Source organism: Fukomys damarensis, unplaced genomic scaffold (assembly GCF_012274545.1).
Source record: "Fukomys damarensis isolate Sample0158 unplaced genomic scaffold, DMR_v1.0_HiC HiC_scaffold_11, whole genome shotgun sequence".
In the NCBI taxonomy this organism is placed as follows: Eukaryota; Metazoa; Chordata; class Mammalia; order Rodentia; family Bathyergidae; genus Fukomys; species Fukomys damarensis.
In genome coordinates this window covers 21,420,905-21,445,146 of record NW_022900923.1, presented here as the reverse complement: position 1 = coordinate 21,445,146, position 24,242 = coordinate 21,420,905, and the positions used below count along the sequence as shown (strand labels likewise).

Below are 24,242 nucleotides of genomic sequence, written 5' to 3'. Positions count from 1 at the left end.
TTTCCTCAGCTACTGAATTAATATTTCTTAATTTAACAAAGTACAATAGCATACTATTCAGTCACTTGTTAGTTTCCTCTCTGGCCCCCTATTTTCATGGCAGAAGAAACTGGGCCAGAAGAAGGTGAAGTGGTCTAAGTTCACATAGTGGGGAGCTCTCGTTTTTATTCAGTTCAGGGTTATGCTTGTTTTTAAATGGGAGCACATCAACTAGACACAAGAATGACCGTATATGGATAAAAGGAGTTGCCTTGTAGAACACGATACAGTATATTGTCAGAATTTAAGATTAAAAAAGCATTAAGCATCTCATAGTTTCACTTACTTTTGGTAGTTCCATAAATAAATAAAAGCAGTTTTATTTTAAGTGGTATACTGTATGATACAGCATAAAGCCAAGTCAAGGTTTTGTAAGTTTAAAATCTTCTGAAAAAGCAACTTAAAATGTTAAAACTTCTAGGCTATAAAAAAACATTTAGGAGGCTACTGCCTTATAAAACGTAGCTCTTGCTCTAACAAAAAACAAACTCATTAGCCTGCAACTACTTCTAAAGTGAAGTTGAGTACTTATTTTCAGTATTCAACTTAAAAGCTCTCCAGCTAGCAAAGTAAAATGTTTGTTTTATAATTGCCCGCTGAACTGACAGTCTGTTTCCAGATGGTGCCCTTCCTTCAACCTGCACACAATCTCCCCTTGTTTGGAGCTATTCAACCTTCTGCTGATCCCACTACCCCCACCCCTATTTAAGCGACAGAGAGGAAATCCTAAGCAGATCCCCCCCCCAGTCTCCAGCAACTTTTGGTGACGTAATATGTGGGCTGAACTTGAGTCTACTGAGAGAGGGAATCACTATTCAGAGGTGCTGTGTATACAGTCTGTGTCAGCTGCTGCTGGTTACTGCACTTCTCCATGTGGCAGACAGAGCAAAGCCACAATGCTTTCTCTTCTGGATTAGAGACAGCCCACAGACTAACTTCCACTATACTACTTAAAATTACATAGGTAGTTTGTCAAATTCAGTCGATTAGTGCTTTAAAAAGAAAAAGAAGTTCCTCTTTACAGCTTGGAGGCAACCGTCCAAAACAAAAATGCAGCTGCCATTAACATCATAGATGCACAAACTTCTACTCTGATTTTTATAAATCAAGAATAAGGGCAGCAAGTTTCTGGATTCTCATTATCAACAGATACAAAAGGTATTTTATTTTTTTTATTCCAAACTATGTATATATCAAAATGCTTAATTATTTTATATTTGTAGTTGAAATTTCAAAATCTATTAAAGAACTTTGGAACAAACTACAATTTAACTCTTCTGGAAAAGTTTTTATTTTGTAACTTTATGTAGAAACTAGTCATTAAGTATTTTTATGATGGTTATTAATTTGAAGTTTGGCTTAATAATTTTTGATGTATATAATTATAGACTATTGTATATAAGCTGGGTTTCTGAAAACAAATGCTTTAGAAATTTTAATAATTACATTAAATGTATACAATTTATAGTACAATAATCAACAACAAAGGGATAAAAATGAAAAAGTTGAAATATGATTAGTTTCTCTTACAGTTGAAGTGTATGTGTGCTGAAGATAAATTCTTGGATTTTTCAAAGTACGGCTAAAAATAAAGTTGATATGTAAAAATAAGTTTATTTTCAACAAAACCTCAATTAAAGTATAATCAAATGTTAGGCAAACTTCTTGTAAAGATGTAAGATAAATTTATAGTTTTTCTTGCTACAATTTAAAATTAATTTTAAAGTAATTAGCTCTCCACATTTACATGTTACAGTAATTTAATTTGGTTAACAAATTAAAACTGCTACAATTGGCATTACTTGAAAAAGTAAAGTTGTTGAGACATACAAAAAAGCCAAACCTTCCTATAGGTTAGGATTCAGAATAAATAGGTAAGTAGCCAGCATTAACAATAGAAAATATGGACCTAGAAGATATAATTACTTAAATACATGATCAAAAGGCCAAAATACACAATAGTTTAGACAAATAATTTTGCTAACCATATATAAGAAATGCCCTTCAATATTTTATCTAGGTTTTGTTTAATTAGGAGAATTACTAAAATTAAATTACTAGTTACCAACAGTAATTTAATACCAAGAACATTTAAGTTTATTGTGTTCTGGGGATCCTCTGACCTTTGATTTTTAATACTAACATTTCACCAAGTAAATAATGATAAATCTGAGATTTTTGTAAAACTTTGTTATCATGCCCTTTCCTTAAAGATGCAAAACTCTATACGGTGGAAAGATCCCTGTAAAACACGTATTTTACAAGAGATTCTAATAAAATTCCAAGCAATACTGGATCTGAAGTACTTGTCATCTCTGTTGCTGCTTGCTATGCAAAGTGCAGGACCTCATTCGGCTCTTCAGCTCTCCTTGATGTTTTAGGCAATCATTTAAACTGAAATGCAAGTTACACGATAAACTAACCCTTTCTGAAATCAGGCCAAGTGACGAGATTGTTCTCAAATCTCTGCCTAAAACACATTTCACAATCTAGAAGTTCTTAACATATCCTCATTGCTATAAAAATGTAACTTTGTTGCCTCAAGCTTTTTTCCATGCATGACACAGCCAATTAAATGCCTCTATGAGTTCACCATCTGAAACAAAGTCCTGGCTTTTATTTCTTCTCTCTAATCTGGCAATGTAGCAACGATGATGAGAAATAGTACTAATAAAATTAACCCAAATGCACAGAAGATTTTTTTCTCCCTAAAGACAACCAAGCAAAGATGCAGATATAAACTGCAGTATTCTCTAATTTATATCATTTTCTTGGGAACTAGGAAAATTTGAACTTATACAGAAAAGTTTTACAAGGTAACCCAGATTTATGGATCTTTCACTTTTAAAACTGAACATATATGGAAAAATATAAGAATATTTTTAGAAAATGTAACAGTAAATGTATTTTTAAAGCCAGTTCTTTTCTTATGACGTAGCCAGTCTACTACTTAAATGTGGCTCCTTGCTCTGCCTTAAGTGACAACAAAGTTGGTACTTTTCTAAAAATAAGGGAATTTATCTATGGAAAAAAAAAACTTTTAGTTCCTCCCCTTAAATCCTAACTAAAATCTTATACTTTAATTTTATGGGAACCCCAATAACGCAAGCAGAATATACAAAAGGAAGCTACAGTATTTTTATATTAATTTATATTAATTTTTCTTTTTGTGGCTTTGTTCTCTAATAACAATGCTGATACAAAATTTTAGATAATATGTCCTCAGTTATTCTATAAAAACCTTCATCTGGTATTAATATAAGCTGGCCAATGATGATTATCTATAAATTTCTACTTTTTTGGAATGGAATTTTCATAACATTTTCTAGATTTTCCTAGTTTTGGTAGTTGCATTCACAGTAGGAATTACATAAATAAAAAGTTTCATGATTTAGCTGTTTCCAATCTATTATTAAAATGAAACAAGTGGATTTTAGTACTAGGTGAGTTAAATATGTAGGAGAAATGATATATATTTATGCAAGAGGCTGATGGCTTATATTTTCACTGTCCCTCATTTTTTTCCCCATTAAGTTTATTGGTACATTTAAAGCAAACAATACAGTTACATTTGTCACTGACTGTCCCCAATTTTAAAAATAAGTCACTTCTAAATTTTATGAATCTGGAAATATAACAAGAAATCTTTTGTAAGTTTTTAATATAGACAACTCTTGTATACAGTAAGTCTTTTTTTAAAAAGTAAAATAGAATGATAACTTTGAAAGCCAAAATTTTCTATCAATGTCAGAAGGCAAAGTATAAAAATATAAAAAGCTAAAGTACTCATGCATGTGAACTTTGGTTATCAGCAACGGAAAGCTTTGATATAAATATAATCTTCTTCCTATCTTGAATTAATGAAAGAACAATTTCTCCAAACTCCACCCATCTTTGCTTTGTTTTCATTATCCATTTTGAACATAGGGCCCATTTGAAAACACCGAAAATACACAGATAGACTTTTTGAGAGTGAAAACAGCAGTTTTCATGACTACAGCTCAAAGGTCTATGTTTCACTGATACTTTATTTTTGTGAGAGATCATAATCCTAAATCAGATTACATAAACATCAGGTGAGAGAATGCATACAGTCACCCGACCCAGAGAAAGGAAGGACAGCAAAAATGCAGGAATGTAAAAAGACAGAAACAAACTGTAACAAAAGTGACTCAGGATTACATTTGCACAAACAAGTAACTGGTCAATGAAACCAGATATAGAAACATACACTTAGACTGCTCTGTTCCTCTGAAATGACGAGGAGAAATGTAATTCACAGATCTAAAAAAAACTAGGAACAGAAGCTTTGAGTCCCATTTGAGTATTTTAGCTTTTCCAAGATTCATTCCTTTGTAAAATGATATAGCATTTACTTCATAATGCTGTTGCAAATGCAAACAGTTAACTTGTGCTAAACACTAGACAAATGTAAGGGATTGTTAATGTTGGGACAAAATATGATTTAGAATATGATATCATATAATGCAACAACTAACTAAAAACATAGATTCTAGGCTCTTCTACCTGGTTTCAAATTCTTAAAAGCTGTGTGACTCCTAACAAGTTAATTAACTTCTGGATGCCAACTCTGTCTGAAAATGGGGAGCATAGTAATCTGGCTCCTAGAGTTGTGATGAGAATTAATGATTTAATGCAATGTAAAGGGTCAAAAATGCTGCTGAAACTGAAAAAAGAACACCTCACAGGTACTGACTACTATTCTTGCAGTACTGTTACTACTAATCATAGGCATATATAATTTAGGGCCTGGCTTATCAAATAAAGAAATAAATACTCATGTAGAAAGGTGGAAAGAAAAGCTCTGAGGGCATCCACTGCCATCCTTTAAAGAACAGGAGTGGTGGCACACACCTGTATCCCAGCATACTGGGGAGGCTGAGGCAGGAGGATCACTGAGTTCAAGGCCAGCCTGAGCTATACAGTAAATTCAAAGCCAGCCTGAACCACATAGTGAGACACTGTCTCAAAACCCCAAAAGAACAAGTAGAATTAAGGCTTTTTAAAGTGAGGGGATAGGCTGTAATAAAGCTGCTATGCTAGTGGGCCTGTTGGAGTGAACATAACCTCCCTATCCTACTGCTATTCTTTTCGGAAGTAACTAAAGTGAAGGGAAATAGTCCTGGCTCATGGAACTGGTTCTGCTGTTTCCACTGAAGAAGTGAACTATAAAGAACACTTATTTCTCATCTGCCACTGCAAACAGGAAACGTTTCAAGCACACATTCTGGCACACATACTGCTACTACAGATGCTTCACTGAGAGCCACGGAACTTGAGTTCTAGACCTGATTCTAATATTAGTGTGGCGTTGGCCTTCAACATGCACAAGGGTTCAAGAAGTTCTTCAACTTTCCTTGATAATGCTTATGGAAAATTATTAATATTTCACTAAAATATAATTCAGTACAGCTTCTTGATAACGGAATAAATCTCTTGAGCATATTTGTGACTGTTTCAGGAAACACAGCCAAAATGACTATGAACTGTGAGCATTCTATCATTCTTTCCAAAAGCAGATATTATAAAAACAAAAGAAGCAACATACGGTGCTAAAACTGATTTTTGATTATCTAAAATATTTTTAATTTGATAGGTGAAGACATTTATTACAGAGGACCAATTTAATAGAAACTACAGGATATAAAAATAAGATATGGACAAGGAAAGTCACTTGGTAATTACAATACTAGCTAGGCAAGGATATTTTAATTAATACCTTAGAAAATATTGTGTAACACTTTCATAGTCTTAAGAGACAACTTTAGAAAGGTATCTTATTAGAGTCTTTAAAAAATCCCAACAGCACCTTGTACATGGTCTCTGCACACGGTGGGCACTGAGCAAAACCCAGTCAGTGAACTTGGGAATGAAAAGCATCACAATAAGGCGGTATGCAGAAGAGCTACTCTTCGAAATTTAATCTTTAAACAAATGTCAAATCACTATAATTTAATATTGAGTTTAAGAATTAGTTTCCCTCTGATGCTTTTTTATATTACTGACTTTAAATATAGATTAATATGAATTCTTTTTATTTTTTTCTTTCATTGATTTTTCAAAAGACATCGCTGTACAACCTCATTTCAAAATGAAAGCTTTAATTTGGACCCTAGGTGTGCTACTCTTCCTAATAATGGGCATCTGTCACTGCAGAGAAGGACAGTTCAAAATAAAAAAAATAACCCAGAGGAGATATCCTCGTGCTACAGATGGTAAAGAGGAAGCAAAGAAATGTTCATACACATTCCTGGTACCTGAACAAAAAATAACAGGGCCAATCTGTGTCAACACCAAAGGGCAAGATGCAGGTACCATTAAAGATATGATCACCAGGATGGACCTTGAAAACCTGAAGGATGTGCTTTCCAGGCAGAAGCGAGAGATAGATGTTCTGCAATTGGTGGTGGATGTAGACGGAAACATTGTAAATGAAGTAAAACTTCTGAGAAAAGAAAGCCGTAACATGAACTCTCGCGTTACTCAACTCTATATGCAACTGCTGCACGAGATTATCCGTAAGAGGGATAATTCTCTTGAACTTTCCCAGCTAGAAAATAAAATCCTCAATGTTACCACAGAAATGTTGAAGATGGCAACAAGGTACAGGGAATTAGAGGTGAAATACGCTTCCCTGACGGATCTTGTCAATAACCAGTCTGTGATGATAACTTTGCTGGAAGAGCAGTGCTTGAGGATATTTTCCCGACAAGACACCCATGTGTCACCCCCTCTGGTCCAGGTGGTGCCACAGCACATTCCCAGCAGTCACCAGTACACTCCTGGTCTTCTGGGAGGAAACGAGATACAGAGGGATCCAGGTTATCCCAGAGACTTAATACCACCACCAGACCTGGCAACTTCTCCCACCAAAAGCCCTTTTAAGATACCACCAGTGACTTTCATCAATGAAGGTGAGTTATCTCTTACTGGTGAAAATAGAAGAATGGAGTTACTGCTTTACAGTTTATGCAACAAAGCTTAAAATAAATGCTTATTTGTCATTTGGATGATATTATACCCATATATTAAAACATCTATATTTTATTTAAGAATTGAACTTCAATATATCTTCTCTCCCAGGTCTAGCTTTCTATGAGTTTATAAAAACTATGTTCTGTGAAAAAACTAGTCTTCCATCCAAATCCTTACAATTGAGGTTACCATCAGTGAGATTCAGGAATGAGCCCACAATCCTATGGAGTCTTGCTCTATAATCATACCACCAGCCTCCAGCTAGGTTTTTATTGATGCGTAATAATCTTTTTACTTCCCTCTTGCTGTTCTTACCATCATCCTTTAAGGTTTTGTTTCTATTCTCAAGCCTGTCAGTACAGGTCCTTACCTCCACTCTTAGAAAATGACTCACCTAGTACTGTACTGAGAGTAAATCTAAAACAAGTCCTGGGGTAGTGGTCCAAGGTTGAGAGGAAATATGATAGACTTCACCAATGTGATCTTTGAACCCCAAATATGTCCCCTACTGATATCCTCTGAAGAGAGGCCTTAGAGCTAGGTACACTTTCCATCCTGCACTCCATGCCCTGGAATACTGAGGGGATGGCCATCCTGGAACACTTAGAACTTGCCTTTGGGATAAGAGCAGCTACGAGGCGAGGCCATATACTAAATGTAAGGAGGGAGGCAGGACTCAAATCCATGTCTACTTGGTTCCAAAAATTCCAGCTTCTTCCCATTGGTGTAGAAACAAAAGAGCCAAAACAGGACCTGGGTTCCTTGTTCATTCTTACCTTGAAAATATCTGTACAAAACTCAACTTCTTAACTTTTTTGGCCTCATAGGAAAAGGGTTCCTATTTTCCAAGACTGAACAAATAATAATTTGTGCCTTGTATCCAGATAAATATAAGTAAGTTTTCCCTACCTCTATTTTCTTAATTTCATTCCTTGCTCCATTCATTCATTATCGGTCCTGGATCTAGATCCCCAGAAAACAAAGACAAATAATCCCTTTTTGTTTTCCTTTTAGAAAACTCACTGCTAGCTTCCTGAAAAAATGTTTCATGTATTTTGTTTTATGCTTGAATTCATTTTCTCATATGCCTTTTTTTTCCCCACTTGTTCTCAAAAGCCATTCTTTGGCATCCTTTACAAGCTAATTTATGGAGGGGGAAACCCAAATGGCCAAAAGTGAAAATAAATGTAAGTAAATCACATCAGTTCACTTACTGAAAAGGACCTAAAACTGTACATAGATTATAAAATAACTTAAAACATCAATAACAAAAACACAAAACAGGGCCGGGGATTTGCTCAATGGTGCCACCACCTGCCTTGCAAGCCCAAGGTCCAGAGTTCGGTCCGCAGTACAAAAAACAAAACAAAAACAAAACAAAACAAAACAACAACAACAACAAAAAAACCCAAACCCAAAACCCACAATCAAAGCCACAAAACAAAGGCCAGAAAGAAAGTTATCACGAAGTGGCTGCCTCTCTGCAGTGGAGCCCACTTACTACTTATTTCTGCTTTTCTAGCTTCATCATTACAATAGGTGGATTCTAGGTTAAAAAACAGAAACAAAAACAAACCAACACTCTGATTCTTCTTACTTTTCTAGTTCCTTAATTGACATCTTTTTCTTCCTACATTGCAAAACAGCTTTCTTCAAGATAGTCTACTTTAGAGGCCTCATCCATCTTCATAGCTTCAAGTATCACCAGCACTCAAGGTAACTCCTGAATGGAGCTCTCCCTCCTGATTTAACCAAAGCTGATGCCTGCATTTGGACATTTCACTATTACTTCGTATGCTGCGGCTTCCTGTACTGAAATGCCTTCATTAGGTTTATCTGTCAAATCAGCAGACTAGTTTAACTCACATCTTTCAAGACTAATGTTACAAGTTCTCAGATTCAAAGAGACATACCTAGATGGTTCTTTTCCCAAATGCCAGGCTATTTCTTGAACACATTTTTTTGTATCATATTACACTGAAGTTAATGACTTATTTTCTCTCTCCCTGTTGATCTGAATGCTTCTTTAAGAAAGAACTTTCTTTTCATTATTCCACTTCAGTATCTAGCCACAATCAAATCTGGCATATAAAGAATAAGTTAATTAGTTACTAAAGCCTAAAATAATCCTTGCTCTAAAGTAGCACTCTCCTTTTATAGAAATAAGTAAATTATCATTGAGAAAAAAACATTTTCTGAACAGAACGTTAGAAAATACTAGTAAACTATTTTTTTTGGTATCGGGGATCAAACTTGGGACCTTGTGCTTGTGAGGTTGGAGGCAGAACCACTGAGCTAAATCCCAGGCCCAAGATAAGCTTTTGGAAAAAGCTTCACCACCAGCCAGATACTCATACAGTTAGTATCAACAGTTACTTATCAGTAATAAACTTAAATAAATAAACTTACTTAACAGTTAATAAACAGTTAACCAAGAAAGTCTCCCACCCCCATCATAAATATAAGAATATTCTTGTAGCTTTTATAAAATAACTACTTTTGTTTTTCTACGCTTATGTAGTTTGGGATAGATTTCTGCAAACAAAAGTCATAGCTCAAATGACTTTAATTTCTTTGTTACCATTCAGTTCTGAATTACCCTGGTTCATCTTTGACACTTCCTATCTTATACCCAAAGTCAACTGAATTTTATCTATGCCTCTCAATTCTCTTCAGAGATAGAACTATTAATTTAGATTCAAATTATCCATGGCAGTAGCCAGAAGACAGAGACTTTTTAGGCTACTGAGACTCCTCTCCACCCCCAGGCCTGTTTCTTCATTTGTAAAATAGGAAGAATAATGTTAATTACCTCATGCAGTTTCACACTTGAAGGGTACTTCCCCAGTACCTAGCATTTCAATGTTCAGTCACTAAGAACTGTGTAACAGCCCACCTTGTGGTCTAAGTCCAACTACTTTCTCCAGCAAAACATATTATATTCTACATTGCCTATAAAGTGATCTTAAACTTCCCATGCATCACAATTCTGGTGAGCAGTTCCCAAATGCAAACAGAAAAGTCCAATTTGCTTAGTCTAAGAATAATACCCTTCTTTAAAGAACTAAGCCCATTTTCAAGCTTTCCTTCCATTAGTTTCCTTAAAAAAAAAACTGCTCCAAATAAAATTAATCTATTCATGTACTTCTAAATATTTTACATAACTTCTGCCCAAAGTTTAAGGCTGAGATCAAATGAGTGAATCAATAAAACTGCAATTCTTCCTTGAAGTTCTTGACACTCAGACTTGAAGTGACTCTCCATGAATACTTTACGCTGTTAACACATTATTTCATATATTCCCACTTAATTATTAGTAATCTCTACATATACACATCTAAGTAAAATGTCTAACTACATTATAAACTCCTTTCTGGTAGAAGGATACTGCATCTCATCTATAGCAGCTAAATAAGGTTAGCTGATTTAGTAACATAAAAACCTTCATGAAAATATTTAATATAGTGTACTGGATTCTTTCACCACAGACTGTTCTAATAGTAGCAACAGGCTAGAGTGTTATTAAGTCAGGCAAATGATGGGGCAAAGTGGGTAGCTCAGTGGTTGAGTCATGTTTAACACGTGTAAGGTCCTGGGTTCAATCTCCAAACCCACACGCATACATTAGGCAAATGATAATCATTAAGATTGTCAAGAACTTTGGCTTTCAAAGGGATGATGTATACAAAATGACCCACTGGATATACCAAGAAAAAATTTACTTTTTGATATCTTTTTAATAATTATGTTTTATTTAAGATTTTAAGGTATAAAATTATCAAAATAATAGTTCGTATATGTAATTTATAAATAAACAAAACTGAGGTGTGTGAACTGTTAAACTCTTGGAGTGTACAATTATGTAAATATGGAGACAACTGCTGCTGAGAAATTTAGATAGGACCTGAATCTCAGGCAGATGGTAGCACCAATTTCAACAGACATGAAAAGTCTTATATTTATATACTTATTAACTACGTCATTACTTATATAAACAAAAAAGAAGTTCTAAATTTATTGTATAGTGAGTTTTAGTACAAAAAAACACTAATGTTAAAGGATTAAATCCCATGCTAGAGTCAAAAGTCCCCTTTAATGAAACAATTATATCCCCAGTAAGCCAATCTTTAATGTAAAAATTAAATTTTTTTACAGAAAGTTATTTTATTCATTACTTATTTTCATTAAGCACATTTTCCTTCTATAAATTAGCTTAACCAAAAGAATTATCACACCAGTAAACTAATGAGAGCACAAAATTGCCAAGTTGGGTGAATGATGATTTCATTACAACTAAAGTTTTTAATAGTGATTATTTTTACTTTCTTTTGAAATGGTTGTAAGGCAAATGCACAAACAACAACAAAAACCCCATGAACTTCCACCAGAAAATAATGAAAGAATTTTTTTTATTTAAAGAGTTTTTCAGAACTATTACCTTCTCTCTACCTTAAAAATGAAATGTTTGGGAACACAATCATACACAATCATACAGAAAATTATCATCAAGAAAATTCTCAACTATTACTGTTTTCAGAGACTGCTCTCTATATAGGTTAGTATTTTATAAAAGAAATTTTTTTTTTGTTTGTTTTATTGAGACAGGCTCTCACTATGTAGTTGAGTGACCTGGAACTCACTATGTAGTCCAGGCTGGTCTCGAACTCACAGTGATCTCCTGTTTCAGCCTCCCAGAAAGTTTTGCAGGTAGTATATTTATAAAAGTAAGTTCATTCCTTGTAGATGAGAGAAGTTGAGAAAGTTCCTCCACAGTGTTAAACGCATAGACATGCATATCAGGAAACTTGGATTCTGGCCAGGCCTTTTAAAGGCCTGTTTGACTTTCTACTGCAGACAATGTTTTCTGGTAGAGATTGCTGTAGGGATCGGATGAGGTGAAGCACATGAAAATGCAGTGTATCGCTTGGTCTGACCATCATAAATTGTTACATTTTAAAACATGTGTTTCCATTTGTGTGCCTTGCCATGTCAAATAAAAATTAAGCTTAAAAACATAAATTTTAAGATAGTCATTAGACATTTAAAAAATGTGCTTTTCGTGATAGGCTGTTTTAAATCACAGAGTCATAGAGGCAAAACCCATCTATAATGACAGAAGTCAGGAAGTGGTCACCTCTGAAGAGATGGCTGTGACTAGTGTTAGGGCTGTTAAATGTAATTCCTTGTGACAATTTACTGAACTGAATGCAGATTAGTAAAGAGATACTGGTCTCATTACATATAATCACAGAATTACATTTTAAAATTATCTGTAATACTTCCTATTAGAAAGTCTTTAAGTACAACTGGTTTCAGTGCAATACTTATATTAATATTTCAAACAAACAAAAAACTGAACTAAAAAAAAGCCAGGTTGGCTAAGGAAAGGGACTGCTAGAATATGATTATGTTAGTCAGTTATGAAAAAAAAAAATTCTTGAGTAATATAAAACAAAAAGCTTGCTTAACTACACTTTAAACATACAGTTTAAACATACATGAAACAAAAGGCATTTATCAAGCACAAATTAAGAAATACTGTTTAATCAAAAAAATAAACTTTTTGAGTGCTGTTGGAAACTTTCAATTTAAAAATCTTTCCAAATATTTCAAAATAAAAAAAACTCCAAAATTGAAAATACTTCTGTCCCACCCAGGAATTTAGGGCTTACTCAACCTGGATTTTGTCAACTTTCAAAACCCTGACATTTTAAATATTTTGCAGGAATTCAAACAACCTTATGAAAATCCAACTTTTGAATGTATACATGTAAAATGTAAACTGTCAAAACTACTCAAATGAGTTCGATTCCTGGTACCAAAAAAAAAAAAAAAAAAAAAAACCCAACCAACCAAACAAAAACCCCAAACCAAAACAACAAAAAAACCCCAAAACCAAAAAACAACAACAAACTATTCAAATGAATACACAGTAAACACTTATGAAGATGACAAACACAAAGGTGACAATTAATTATAGAACGTGCAAATTTCTGAAATGAAAGATTAATGTGCATTACAACAAAATCACTTTATGTATACAAAAACTACAGTACCAATAAATTTTAAAATAAGAACAATGATCTTCAGATATCCTTGACTTCCCTAAAACTGATCTTAGAAAAAACATATGGCTAACTTTAGAAATAATCCCAATGACTACACTTTTCAAGTGAAGCAGTCAAACCAAGGACTGTAGTAGGTTCCACAGTCTGCCTGAAGCGCTCTAAGTATCATTCTCAGTCATAAGAAACCTGTACCTGAGCTATAAGACCAACCATCCACTCTCCCTGTTGGGCCTCAGCATGTTACTCATGTGTTTTCTTCATCAGACTGTGTGCCCCAATAGCCTCTTACTCAATCTTCAAAGACCAGGTCAGCTATCTCAGCTATTTCTTAGATATTGTTAGCACGTGCCCCATGCAAAGTCTCTGATGAAAGTTCTTGTCATGCTGTATTGATTGGGATTATTCTTTTCTTGTTATTTTTCCACTTGACTCTATGGTTGTTTCTCTATCCTTTGGGCCTGAAAGAATCTCCAGCCTTTACTGATGCAGAAAAGGCACAAATTAAAATAATGCAGAACCGAGGAAATTATAGAAGCCACTCCTATCAGGAATCGTTTACTTCCATAAACATTTGAGGGCCTATGTAAGCTCAAACTGAATACAGAACAAAAAAATAAAGTTCTTGCCTAAGCGTAAACAAATATATTATCATGTATTATATAAAATAATCCACGCTGGGACGCAGATGTCATAGATGTTCATTTTCCCTTTCATCTCGCTCCCACCCAGGAAATAAAGGTTTCATAAATTTCATCCTGAAACACACCCTCTCTGTTTTCTGACTTGATTGCAATGCATGTTTCTGTAATGTGAAGTTAGCTCATATGTGATGGGGAGGACAGAAAGGAACATAACAATAAACAGAGGTCATGCTGGTTTACTCGGATCTTTTTCCTCAAGCACAGTGATTTGTATTATAAGTAAACTGTTGAAAATAAAGTATTCTAAGAGCTAAAATCAGCTATTTTTAGTGTATGAATTTGTAGATCATAAGTTTTTCTACAGCACATTATTTCTCTGCAGTAGAAATGTCTATACACAACTCTTCAATTAGTCACATCAAGTTTATTAAGTAAAAATATATTTATTAAATAAACTACTTAAACTATTAAGCTGCTACTATATCAAGATCAGGAACAAAAGAAAAAAGAAAGGACTAACAGTTATTGATGATTATTTTTTACATACTAAGGGTTCTGAAAACTTCAACCAAGATGAGTCTATCCCAAGAATACAAAATTGGCTTAACCTTCAAAATATAATCAATATAACTTCTATTTTAATATACAAAAAACAGCAAAAAAAACCCACCAAAAAACAAAACAAAAAAAACTTCAGTTTCAGTAAACACATAAAAAGCCTTTGAAAAAACCCCTCAATCCCATTCATGACTTAAAACAACAAAACTTTTCAGCAAGCTAGGAATACAAAGATCAAGAATTTTAAAGCAGTAATTATAGCTATCTTTGAGGACTTCACAATGAGTATAAAAATAAGGAAATACCAGAAAAGACAAATAATACTGAAACTCTAGAACCATAGTCTTTTCAGTTTCTCATGTTTTTAAACTAGTAATCCGTAGTGCTTATGGACACTGTATAAATTTTCAAAATCTGAAAAAGTGAAATATTTATGAAACATAATGAAAATGTGGAAGAGATACACTGATGCTCTCTTGATTTTTGTTTAGATTTCCTTGTATTTAAAATGGGGGAAAAGACTATGGCATTCATTTAATTAAAACAATTATTGATGATTTACTAAGAATTAAAACAGTGAGGGGCTGGGGATTTAGCTCAGTGGTGCCACCACATGCCTTGCAAGCCCCCAAGGACCCAAGTTCAATTCCCAGTACCCAATACAAAAAACAAACAAACAAACAAAAAGACTTAAAATAGTGAGATATAAGGCAAGAAAAAAAAATGGTCTCCTATTCAAGGAGCAATCTGGAGCTTACAATCTGTAAGAATCCTCTGTAATGATGTAGATGTATAAATATTTAATGAAATTTAATAAATAAGGTCCCAAAGGGACAGTGCATACTCTAGGCACAGTATACACATTTCTCAAAAGTTCTTTTCTTTTTTTTTATTTTTTTTGAGACAGGGTCTATGTAGTTGAGACTGACCTGGAACTCACTATGTAGCCCAGGCTGGTCTTGAACTCACAGCAATCCTCCTGCCTTAGCCTCCTGAGTGCTGGGATTATATTTGTGCGCCACCATGCCCGGCCTTTGACTTTTTTTTTTTTTGGTAAAATTTCAACAATTCTATTATCGTTATGGAACAGAAATTCTTATATGAATTTTTACTGTTTTTACGTAATTATAAAAAGTATGCACATCAGAATTCAAAGAATAGTAAAACAATTGACAGATGGATTTTTTATGTTTTGTTCTAAGAGATACTGAAGGTAATTCTGAATCATATTTTTGCCTGCTCTATGCAAAGGCAACAACACTGGTAAAGGATAAAACTGAAGGATGTTTAGTAAAGCTAGAAGCTACCTTTCTCTAGATCCCACAGCGTGGAAACCACAAGTTCAAGAATGAGACTGTATATGTGATTTTACAAAATACTTTGTCATTTAATAAAAATTTTAAGAACTTATCAGTTGATTAAAAATAGGATATCTAGGTCCAGGGATTTAGCTCAGTGGTGCCACCCCCTGCCACCACAAGCACAGGTCTCCTGATTGATCCCTGGTACAAAAAACTGGTGGGGGGGATCTAAATTATAAAGCAACACACAGGCAAATGGAGCACAGCAGTTCAGAACATGGGCTAGAAGAAACTGGGTTTAAGTACAGGCCTTGCTACCAACCAAGATACAAGAACTTAGTTGACTGTTCTACCTGTGGCACAATGTATAAACTATCAGAGGGTCTTTGTACTGATCTGATAAAATTACTGCAAACTGGTACAAAGCTTTAGAAGGGCATTCAGATGCTGGGCTGGGGGTGTGACTCAGTGGTAGAGCACATGCCTAGTATATGAAAGACCTTAGATTCAATCCCCAGTACTGAAAATAGGAGGGCATTTAGGCTAACACTTCTGAAATGTATTTTTGTTGGCTATTAATAATATATGGGGGGTAGGGCTGGGGATTTAGCTCAGTGGTGCCACTGCCTGCCTTGTAAGCTCAAGGACCCAAGTTTGATCCCAAGTACCCCCCAAAATATATGTATGTGTGTGTGTATATATATGCATGTGTATATGTGTATATGTGTGTGTGTGTGTGTGTGTGTGTGTGTGTGTATAAATATATGGGGTATAATTTCAAATTTTGTTATGTTTGGGAACTTTGATTTATCTCAGGGCTTCTCAGTTTTAAATATAACAATGTTTATGTGAGTTTGCGAAATGGAGTAATATTTAGCATTTCTAAGGCTTATTTCACTTTGGTACTCCATTTTTACTGAGTAACTTAAGAGACTGGTGTGTTCCCCTGAAATCAAATTTCAGGAACTGTAAATTGGATACTGTAAAGATATGTGAATGGACTGATAACCTCTTGATCCAGTATATCAATTCCACAACATTTTAAGTAAATATAAGAAAAAGAGAAGCCAGTAAGAGTAAAGTTACTCTGTACAGTATTAATTATAACAGGAAAAATCAGAATGGAACTTTAATCAACATTTATATATCAGTGTGAAGGACTAGTATGCATTTGCTGTAAGTGATAGAAGAAATTATAGTTCCATAGAAATGTTTGTAAAGACATAATCCAATTTTCTACTCGTTTTAGGATTATAACAATATAAAAGTGTTTATATACAAACAAGACAGAGAAGAGTGGAAAATGAAACAAGTTAATGTTCCAAATAGTGGGACTGGAGTAATTCTTTTAGTTTAACTTTTATAGTACTGTGTATACAACAAATAAAAAGTGGTAGCTGTAAAGAAAAACATAAAGGTAAGAATCTTGATTAAAAACTATTTTAGTATCTCTTTTGCTATATTAAATTTCCTGGTAATCAATGCTATTTAAATTATAGGACCATTTAAAGACTGTCAGCAAGCAAAGGAAGCTGGGCATTCAGCCAGTGGGATTTATATGATTAAACCTGAAAACAGCAATGGACCAATACAATTATGGTGTGAGAACAGTTTGGATCCCGGGGGTTGGACTGTCATTCAGAAAAGAACAGATGGCTCTGTCAATTTCTTCAGAAACTGGGAAAATTACAAGGTAAATCAGTAAGCTAAGACCTAGGGAAGGGGACCAAAGGTACTCTTGCAGTAGTGGTCACGTTTTCTAGGTAAAAAACAAAATAGGGAATTTTTACTAATATGATTTTCACTATCTATATCTGTGAAAAAGACTATCATCATCTCCAGTTTTAAAGTCAAAGTTAAAAAGCAAGGTGAGCGGTGGCATATGCCTGTAATCCCAGCACTTGGGAGGCTGAGGTAGGAGGATCACTGTGAGTTTGAGACCAACCTAGGCTACATAGTGTGTTCCAGGTCAGTCTCAACTACACAGTGAGACCCTGTCTTAAAAAAAACAAAAAAAATAAAAAACCACAGGGTGAAGGTATACTTTAAAATGCACCCCTTTGGTCTGGATGATCTACATTTATACTTTATACACACACATTACTCAATTCTGTTTTCTAAGACACATTTGTAATGTCAAAAGTACTTGAGCAATAAAAAGCATAGTACTAAAAAATGATCCCTTTTCTCCGGCTAATTATTTTTGGTATGTTTTAAGTTTACAACACAACATGTGCTGCTACTGAGGAGTGACATACACCAAGATTTTCATATAGAACCAGATTACGTTGTAAGTTTTGAAAAGGGAAACAACTGGTCTTTGTTACTGATTTTGATGTTCATAATACTAATTTTATGAGTAGCATACAAACACCCTTGGTTAAAGGATGGCAGATAGGAAAAACTCTATTTCCTGGATGGCTAATTCCCTGTTCAAAGTTGTGAAGTAGCATGTGATTACTCACTCTTAGGTGAAAATCTACTGGTAGCTAAGAATCTGATATTAATATACTCAAGTCAGAAGTTGCATAAATTTCTAAACAAACCCCCTACACTTAAAGTGTAAGATCAGGTGTACTAAATCTATTCTGCTGCACACCTAAACTGTCAAATGCTTTCTGAAATAGGGTAGTTAATTTGTTTTATCAAAATGATTTACAACTTTTTGAAGGGGAATTCTGAAGATAATTACAGTACTTTATCTTCTTATATTTACTAATTGTACTTGTAGTAAAGCTAAAGCAGGTATTTTGAAGCCACGTATGATGATATATGCCATTAACCTTAGCATTCTGGAAGACTGAGGCAGGAAGACTGTGAATTCTAACCCAGGCTGGAAAACTTAGTAATTTAATGAGACCCTGTCTCTAGGTAAAAAATAAAAATTGGGCTGGGAATGTATCTCAGTACAAATGCCCTTGGTTCAAGTCCCCATTACCACACACATACATACATAAACACCAAACAAACCCAAAAAAACTGGAACTCATATTATTATTTTCCTTCAATGACCTTAACAGTATCAGATACCCTCTTTCTTTGACTAAAATGGAGAAAATATTCACATACTTTTACAGAAGAAGAAAAGGTTCTTTGGATGAGCGTGAGAGTAGGAACCTAACTTTTAAAGGATCTAGGCAGTTTATCAGTTCATGTTTTTCACAGAAATAAAGAAATTTGGTTCTATTTTGCCTTTGTCTTATTGTAGGGTTGGAAGCTAATTATACAAATAAATACTGACATTATAAGAGAAAGCAAAGCAAAACAAAATGACTTTGTGGAGATTATAAAAATCAGGTGATCCAGTAAAATGCAAGTTCACATTACCACTGAAATGGCAAACATCTTTATCTCACTGTATCTACAGTATACCAATGTTTACTATCTCTCCACTTTATTTACATATTATTATTTTTTGTTTATTAACAGAAAGGATTTGGAAACATTGATGGTGAATATTGGCTTGGACTAGAAAATATCTACATGCTTAGCAATCAAGATAATTATAAGCTGTTGATTGAATTAGAAGACTGGAGTGATAAGAAAGTCTATGCAGAATATAGTAGCTTTCGTCTAGAACCTGAAAGTGAATTCTATAGAATTCGCCTGGGAACTTACCAGGGAAATGCAGGAGATTCTATGATGTGGCATAATGGTAAACAATTCACCACACTGGACAGAGATAAAGACATGTATGCAGGTGAGTAAAAAAGTAAGAAAACAAAAACAAACTTTTCAGAATTACTACCTTCTGTACATTAATTAGAACCTGGTTATTAAAATATATGATACAAAATCTTTTCAGAAAGTTCAGTTTGGACAGAAAACACATAGAATGTTGAAAAAAACAGCTTTTAGGATCTCTTCTATAAAGCAATTCCAAAGTATCGTATTTGTGGAAAAACAAGATTCTAGGGGAAAACCAAAGCCAAACCAAACCACATTATGTGGAAATAGCCTCAAATTCTTATCTTAAGTTGACACCTACCATACACTAAACACTACTGTGGGTGCTGGAGATAAGGTAGTGAACACAATTCTGTCCTTTGCAGCTCACCTCTAGCAAGAGGAGACAAATGATTCATTAGATGGAGATATCTATCTCCATTTTATATTAATATATAAGCACTTACTTTATATATTTAATTATATAATATAAAATCTGTTTTATATAAAATAAAATATATCATAAAATAAAATAAGAGAACAAAAGGGATGGGTGCTATTGAGTCGGTCAGGAAGGAGTTATGTGAGAAGAACTATCTAAACAAAGTTCTGCAGGAAGGGAAGAGAAGGAGGCAAGCCAAACAGATATATGGCCTAAGAGCATTTCTTAGAGGAGAAGAGCAAGATGATTGTGAAGCATGGCACAGTGAAAGCACAATAGTTTGATTTACAGGACGAAGAAATATTTTCATTTGAATACTCTAACTAGACCATCTATATAATTTTAAATTTAATTCTCATATACTGTGCCATTTTAACCCAGTTTCTGGCACTGAAGAGAGGTGTCTGCCCAGAGAAATTATTCATTTTTTCCCTTCAACTGTTATCTAAGCAAGCAGCATATAGGTCTTCAATTTAACCTATTTCACAGCGGTATAAGTAAGTGAAGAGAAATATGAACATAACATGTCTACTTGTTAAGGTAAACCTATTTATTTGCTGGTAAAGCTATTTCACTGTATTATACTTTTGTTATTTGAAGAATTCAGTCTTCCTCTACCTTTTCTTTAGCCAATTCTGTATCTTTCTTTCTCCTATCTCTTCCTCTGTATCTCTTTTTTGTATAAACATTGCATTTTACTTATGCTACTAACCAGAAAATTAAATCTCTTTAAAAAGTATATATTAAGCAAGTACAAAATAAAGCAAAAAAGGCAATTAAAGGCATCTTTTTAAGCACAGCAGACAAAAGTAATACAACAAATGAAGGAAAATTATTAAGAAAATTACTAATTGCTACAAAAACAGTATGGGAGATTAAACTGAATTATTCCAAAGTAAAGTTAAGTTTTTGATGATTTGCAAGGTATGATACTTAGAAGGAACTTTTACTGTGATATTCTTTTTCCTCAAAGGCAACTGTGCTCACTTTCATAAAGGAGGCTGGTGGTACAATGCCTGTGCGCATTCCAACCTGAATGGAGTTTGGTACAGAGGAGGTCATTACAGAAGCAAACATCAAGATGGGATTTTCTGGGCCGAATACAGAGGTGGCTCATACTCCTTGAGAGCAGTTCAGATGATGATCAAGCCTATTGACTGACGAGAGACTGTCTCCGATTTAAATGACACAAAACTCTGATTTTTCAGTTCCCCAAATTGTACATGTTACATGTATATTATTTTGCACAATTTCTATATAGTTTGTAAAATGAATTTTACTACTACTATAAAAAAAGATTTGTGAATGCAGTTTCACCTTCCTTCAGTGTACTACAGACAATTATTTTTATCCATATTCCAGTTATTTCAAAAATTGTATTGATTAAACATAGGCAAAGTTTGTTTTCTAAAATGTAAATATTTGTCACAATGAAAGCAAATTTTAGCTTTATTTTAAATCAAAACTATATGCTCAAGATACTTAATTCATTTTAACACTATGAGAATGATCTAACTTCCAATGAAAAAGATTATTTTAAGATTTCAGCCAAGTAATGCATCTTATTTATAAAAGTACAGACAGGAAATTAGAGAGAAATCTCTAATTCTGCCAATAGAAAATACTTTTTTTAGACTGAATAAAAGTTCTTTCAACTTGAATTTGTGGCTTTCACATTTAATGATTATATTTGACTTCTTGACAGTATATTGTGTAATGATTTTCCCAAAGGAACTATGTGATCCATAATATAAAATGCTTATTTTAAAAACACACACACACAAATAATACATGTATCATTTAAATAAGAAATAAAAGAGAAATATACAAATGAATTTCTCCTATGTTACAATGAACACCAAATTTTCCAATGATTCTTATAAGTAAAATGTTGGTATTATAAAAATATAGAGGGTCAGGGATGTAGCTTAGTGGTGCAGTGCCTGCCTGGCAAGCTCAAAGTCCTGAGTTCAATCCCCGATACCAAAAAAAATAAAAATAAAAAAAAAAGTAGAATATTTGGTGTGCCAATGTTTTTGGTACTAAAACAGTTTCAGGGAACTGTCAGCTATTTTCCCAATAATGAGGATTTAATAACTTCAGAACAGAATCCAGTGGAGCATGGCTAGTCCAAAGTGTGAACTCCATTTTACAGTGTGTGACTAATGTTAGCCTTACTCTGGCTTTATTCATTTTTGCAATCAACAACTTTATTAGGCATCTTCTGGAATAACCTCTTTCGAAAAATATATTTATAGCTTAGAGCTAACTCTTGATTTTTAAAAAAACTGTTTAAAAACTTATAAAACAAATTCCAGAGGTATCAACAACTGGAACCACCACTGGCAAAGATGTTAACACTGGGAGAATCTGATTTTATCAATAATTAGCATGCAGATCGGTAAAGGTGCTTTTGTTTTTTATTTGATATATGCTCTTCAATAACCAGAAACATAAGAATAAAATTCATAAAGCTCCATCCTTGGCTCTTTTATATAACACAAGTCTTTGGCCTAACGTTAACTTCAGAATATACAGCAAAAGAATATGACAGGAAGTTTAAATAATAAAAAAGAGAAGGTATAAAAAGGATATAAATGAGGTAATGGAAAACACGAATGTAATTTTGGCAGAAGAAAAGGCTAGGGCTAGCTGCCATTTGATCAGAGCTCATTCTCAGGATCCAAAAGAAAATGACTGAACATGCTTTACTGCTGTTTTAGAACAAAATATATAATAATATATAATCAAAACAATAGGGCAAAGTAATCTAGGGTATACAGTGTCTACAAATCAAACAAAAAATGAATAAAACTCATAAAATATGAAGAGTCAATGACATTTTTTCACCACAAGACATTTTTGAGATGACTGCCACAGCTTTTTCTGTATTTAATCAAATGTTATAGAAAAGAAAGGAAAATATCCCATTAATTCCTAAAGAACTACAGGAAGCCTTAGATTTTGCTGAAAGCATCTGACTTTTAAATACATGCACATAGTTTAACAAAAATTTCTGAAAGTAATATAAAACTGAAGAACTATTTTCTACTGAGAGATCACTATTCAACAAAACAATATATGAAAAACAAAAAAAGGATGAGATAAAACTCAAAGATTCTTTAAATTCAGGTATACTTTAAAATTTTCATTACCTGTGATGAGGACAGCAATGTAATACAAAAGACAATGACATACATCTCTTCCATCAAAGGGAAGGAAAATGTCCATTTAACTCATTATTTAGTACCAAACACAGTGCTAAGCAAATACTGGTTGCTAGCTGAGATATTAAAATAAAACGGGGTAAGTAGTTACTGATTTTAAAGAATATGTCTCTCTCTCTCTCTCTCTCTCTCTCTCTCTCTCTCTCACACACACACACACACACACACACACATTGCATTTTTCTTTGTTTTTCCACTACCAGGGATCAAACTCAGGACCTTGAGCTTGTGAGGCAGGTGCAGTGGCAGTGAGCTAAATCCTGCCTATTTATTGCATTTAAACAGAAATTAAGACAAAAAAAGTTGCAGGAATAATGAGAAGAGCCAGAAGAGGAACATTTATCCAATTAGTTGAATGAATACTGTGTATACTAAAATGCTTACTTTTGTTTATATGCTGTAAGGATAAATCTTTTTTTTTTGGTTTTTTGAGACAGGGTCTCACTATGTAGTTGAGACTGACCTGGAACTCACTACATAGCCCAGGCTGGTCTCAAACTCAAGATCCTCCTGCCTCAGCCTCTCGAGTGCTGGGATTACAGGAGTGCACCACCACGCCTGGCTAAGGATAAATCTTTGAACCAAGACAAAACAGGGTTTAAGGGGAATGAGGTACACTAATGAATGTATCATTACAGAAATAAAAGTGGGGTATCTTTGGGAGGGGCCACTGTATTACAGAAACTTATAAGCCTTTTCTTACAACAAAAACTTATTTAAAAACCTCTTGTGGGGCCGGGGATTTAGCTCAGTGGTTCCATGGCCTGCCTTGCAGGTGGCAAGAACCCAAGTTTGATCCTCAATATCAAAACAAAAAAAAAACAAAAAACCTCTTGTGATAACTTGACATTTCAAGTTGATAAAAGAGGGAAGAGGACTGGAGAAAAAGAGAAAGGAGTTAAATATATATAGACACCAGTATACTTGGGTCTTGCAGAAGGGCTGGAGATTTTACAAAAGTTTCTCTGTAACATTCTGCTTCTACTCAAGAGTAAGCAATACATATTACTAAGATAATTTACTTGTTTTCATAGTTATAAAAATATGCCTTCTTTCTGAGAAAGCATCCTAATCCTGTCGAGCTATTACTACATCTCTCTATTACATGAATAAAGTAGAAACAAGGTTTGACAAATACACATGAAAGAGTATTTACTATGTTTCATATAACTAAATTATTTTTGTATGACACTCATTTTCTTTTTGCAGCAAAGTAAAACTTCCCATGCCAAATTCTTCAACAAGCCCCTTAAGATTATTTATTCTCCAATGAAAAGAACAAATGAGTACTGTTAATGATTTTC

General features: G+C 33.9%; 2 protein-coding genes across 3 annotated transcripts in view; one reads left to right on the top strand and one right to left on the bottom strand.

The window, feature by feature from the left end:
* Ralgps2 (Ral GEF with PH domain and SH3 binding motif 2) overlaps positions 1-24,242 on the bottom strand; it is a 128,752-nt gene that overhangs the window by 38,987 nt on the left and 65,523 nt on the right. The window lies entirely within an intron of this gene.
* Angptl1 (angiopoietin like 1) lies at positions 862-21,084 on the top strand. The gene is made up of 5 exons (XM_010630229.2): positions 862-1,197; positions 6,126-6,974; positions 17,103-17,296; positions 19,033-19,303; positions 20,685-21,084. Exons 2-5 carry the CDS (start codon positions 6,152-6,154, stop codon positions 20,870-20,872), a joined length of 1,476 nt encoding a protein of 491 aa, XP_010628531.1. The 5' UTR covers positions 862-1,197; positions 6,126-6,151; the 3' UTR covers positions 20,873-21,084.

Excerpts from the sequence above, each read along its gene's own strand:
- Angptl1 (XM_010630229.2), top strand. The coding sequence starts at position 6,152 with ATGAAAGCTTTAATTTGGACCCTAGGTGTGCTACTCTTCCTAATAATG. Across the intron at positions 17,297-19,032 it reads GAAACTGGGAAAATTACAAG|AAAGGATTTGGAAACATTGA; the intron begins GTAAATCAGTAA and ends GTTTATTAACAG. Across the intron at positions 19,304-20,684 it reads AGATAAAGACATGTATGCAG|GCAACTGTGCTCACTTTCAT; the intron begins GTGAGTAAAAAA and ends TTTTCCTCAAAG.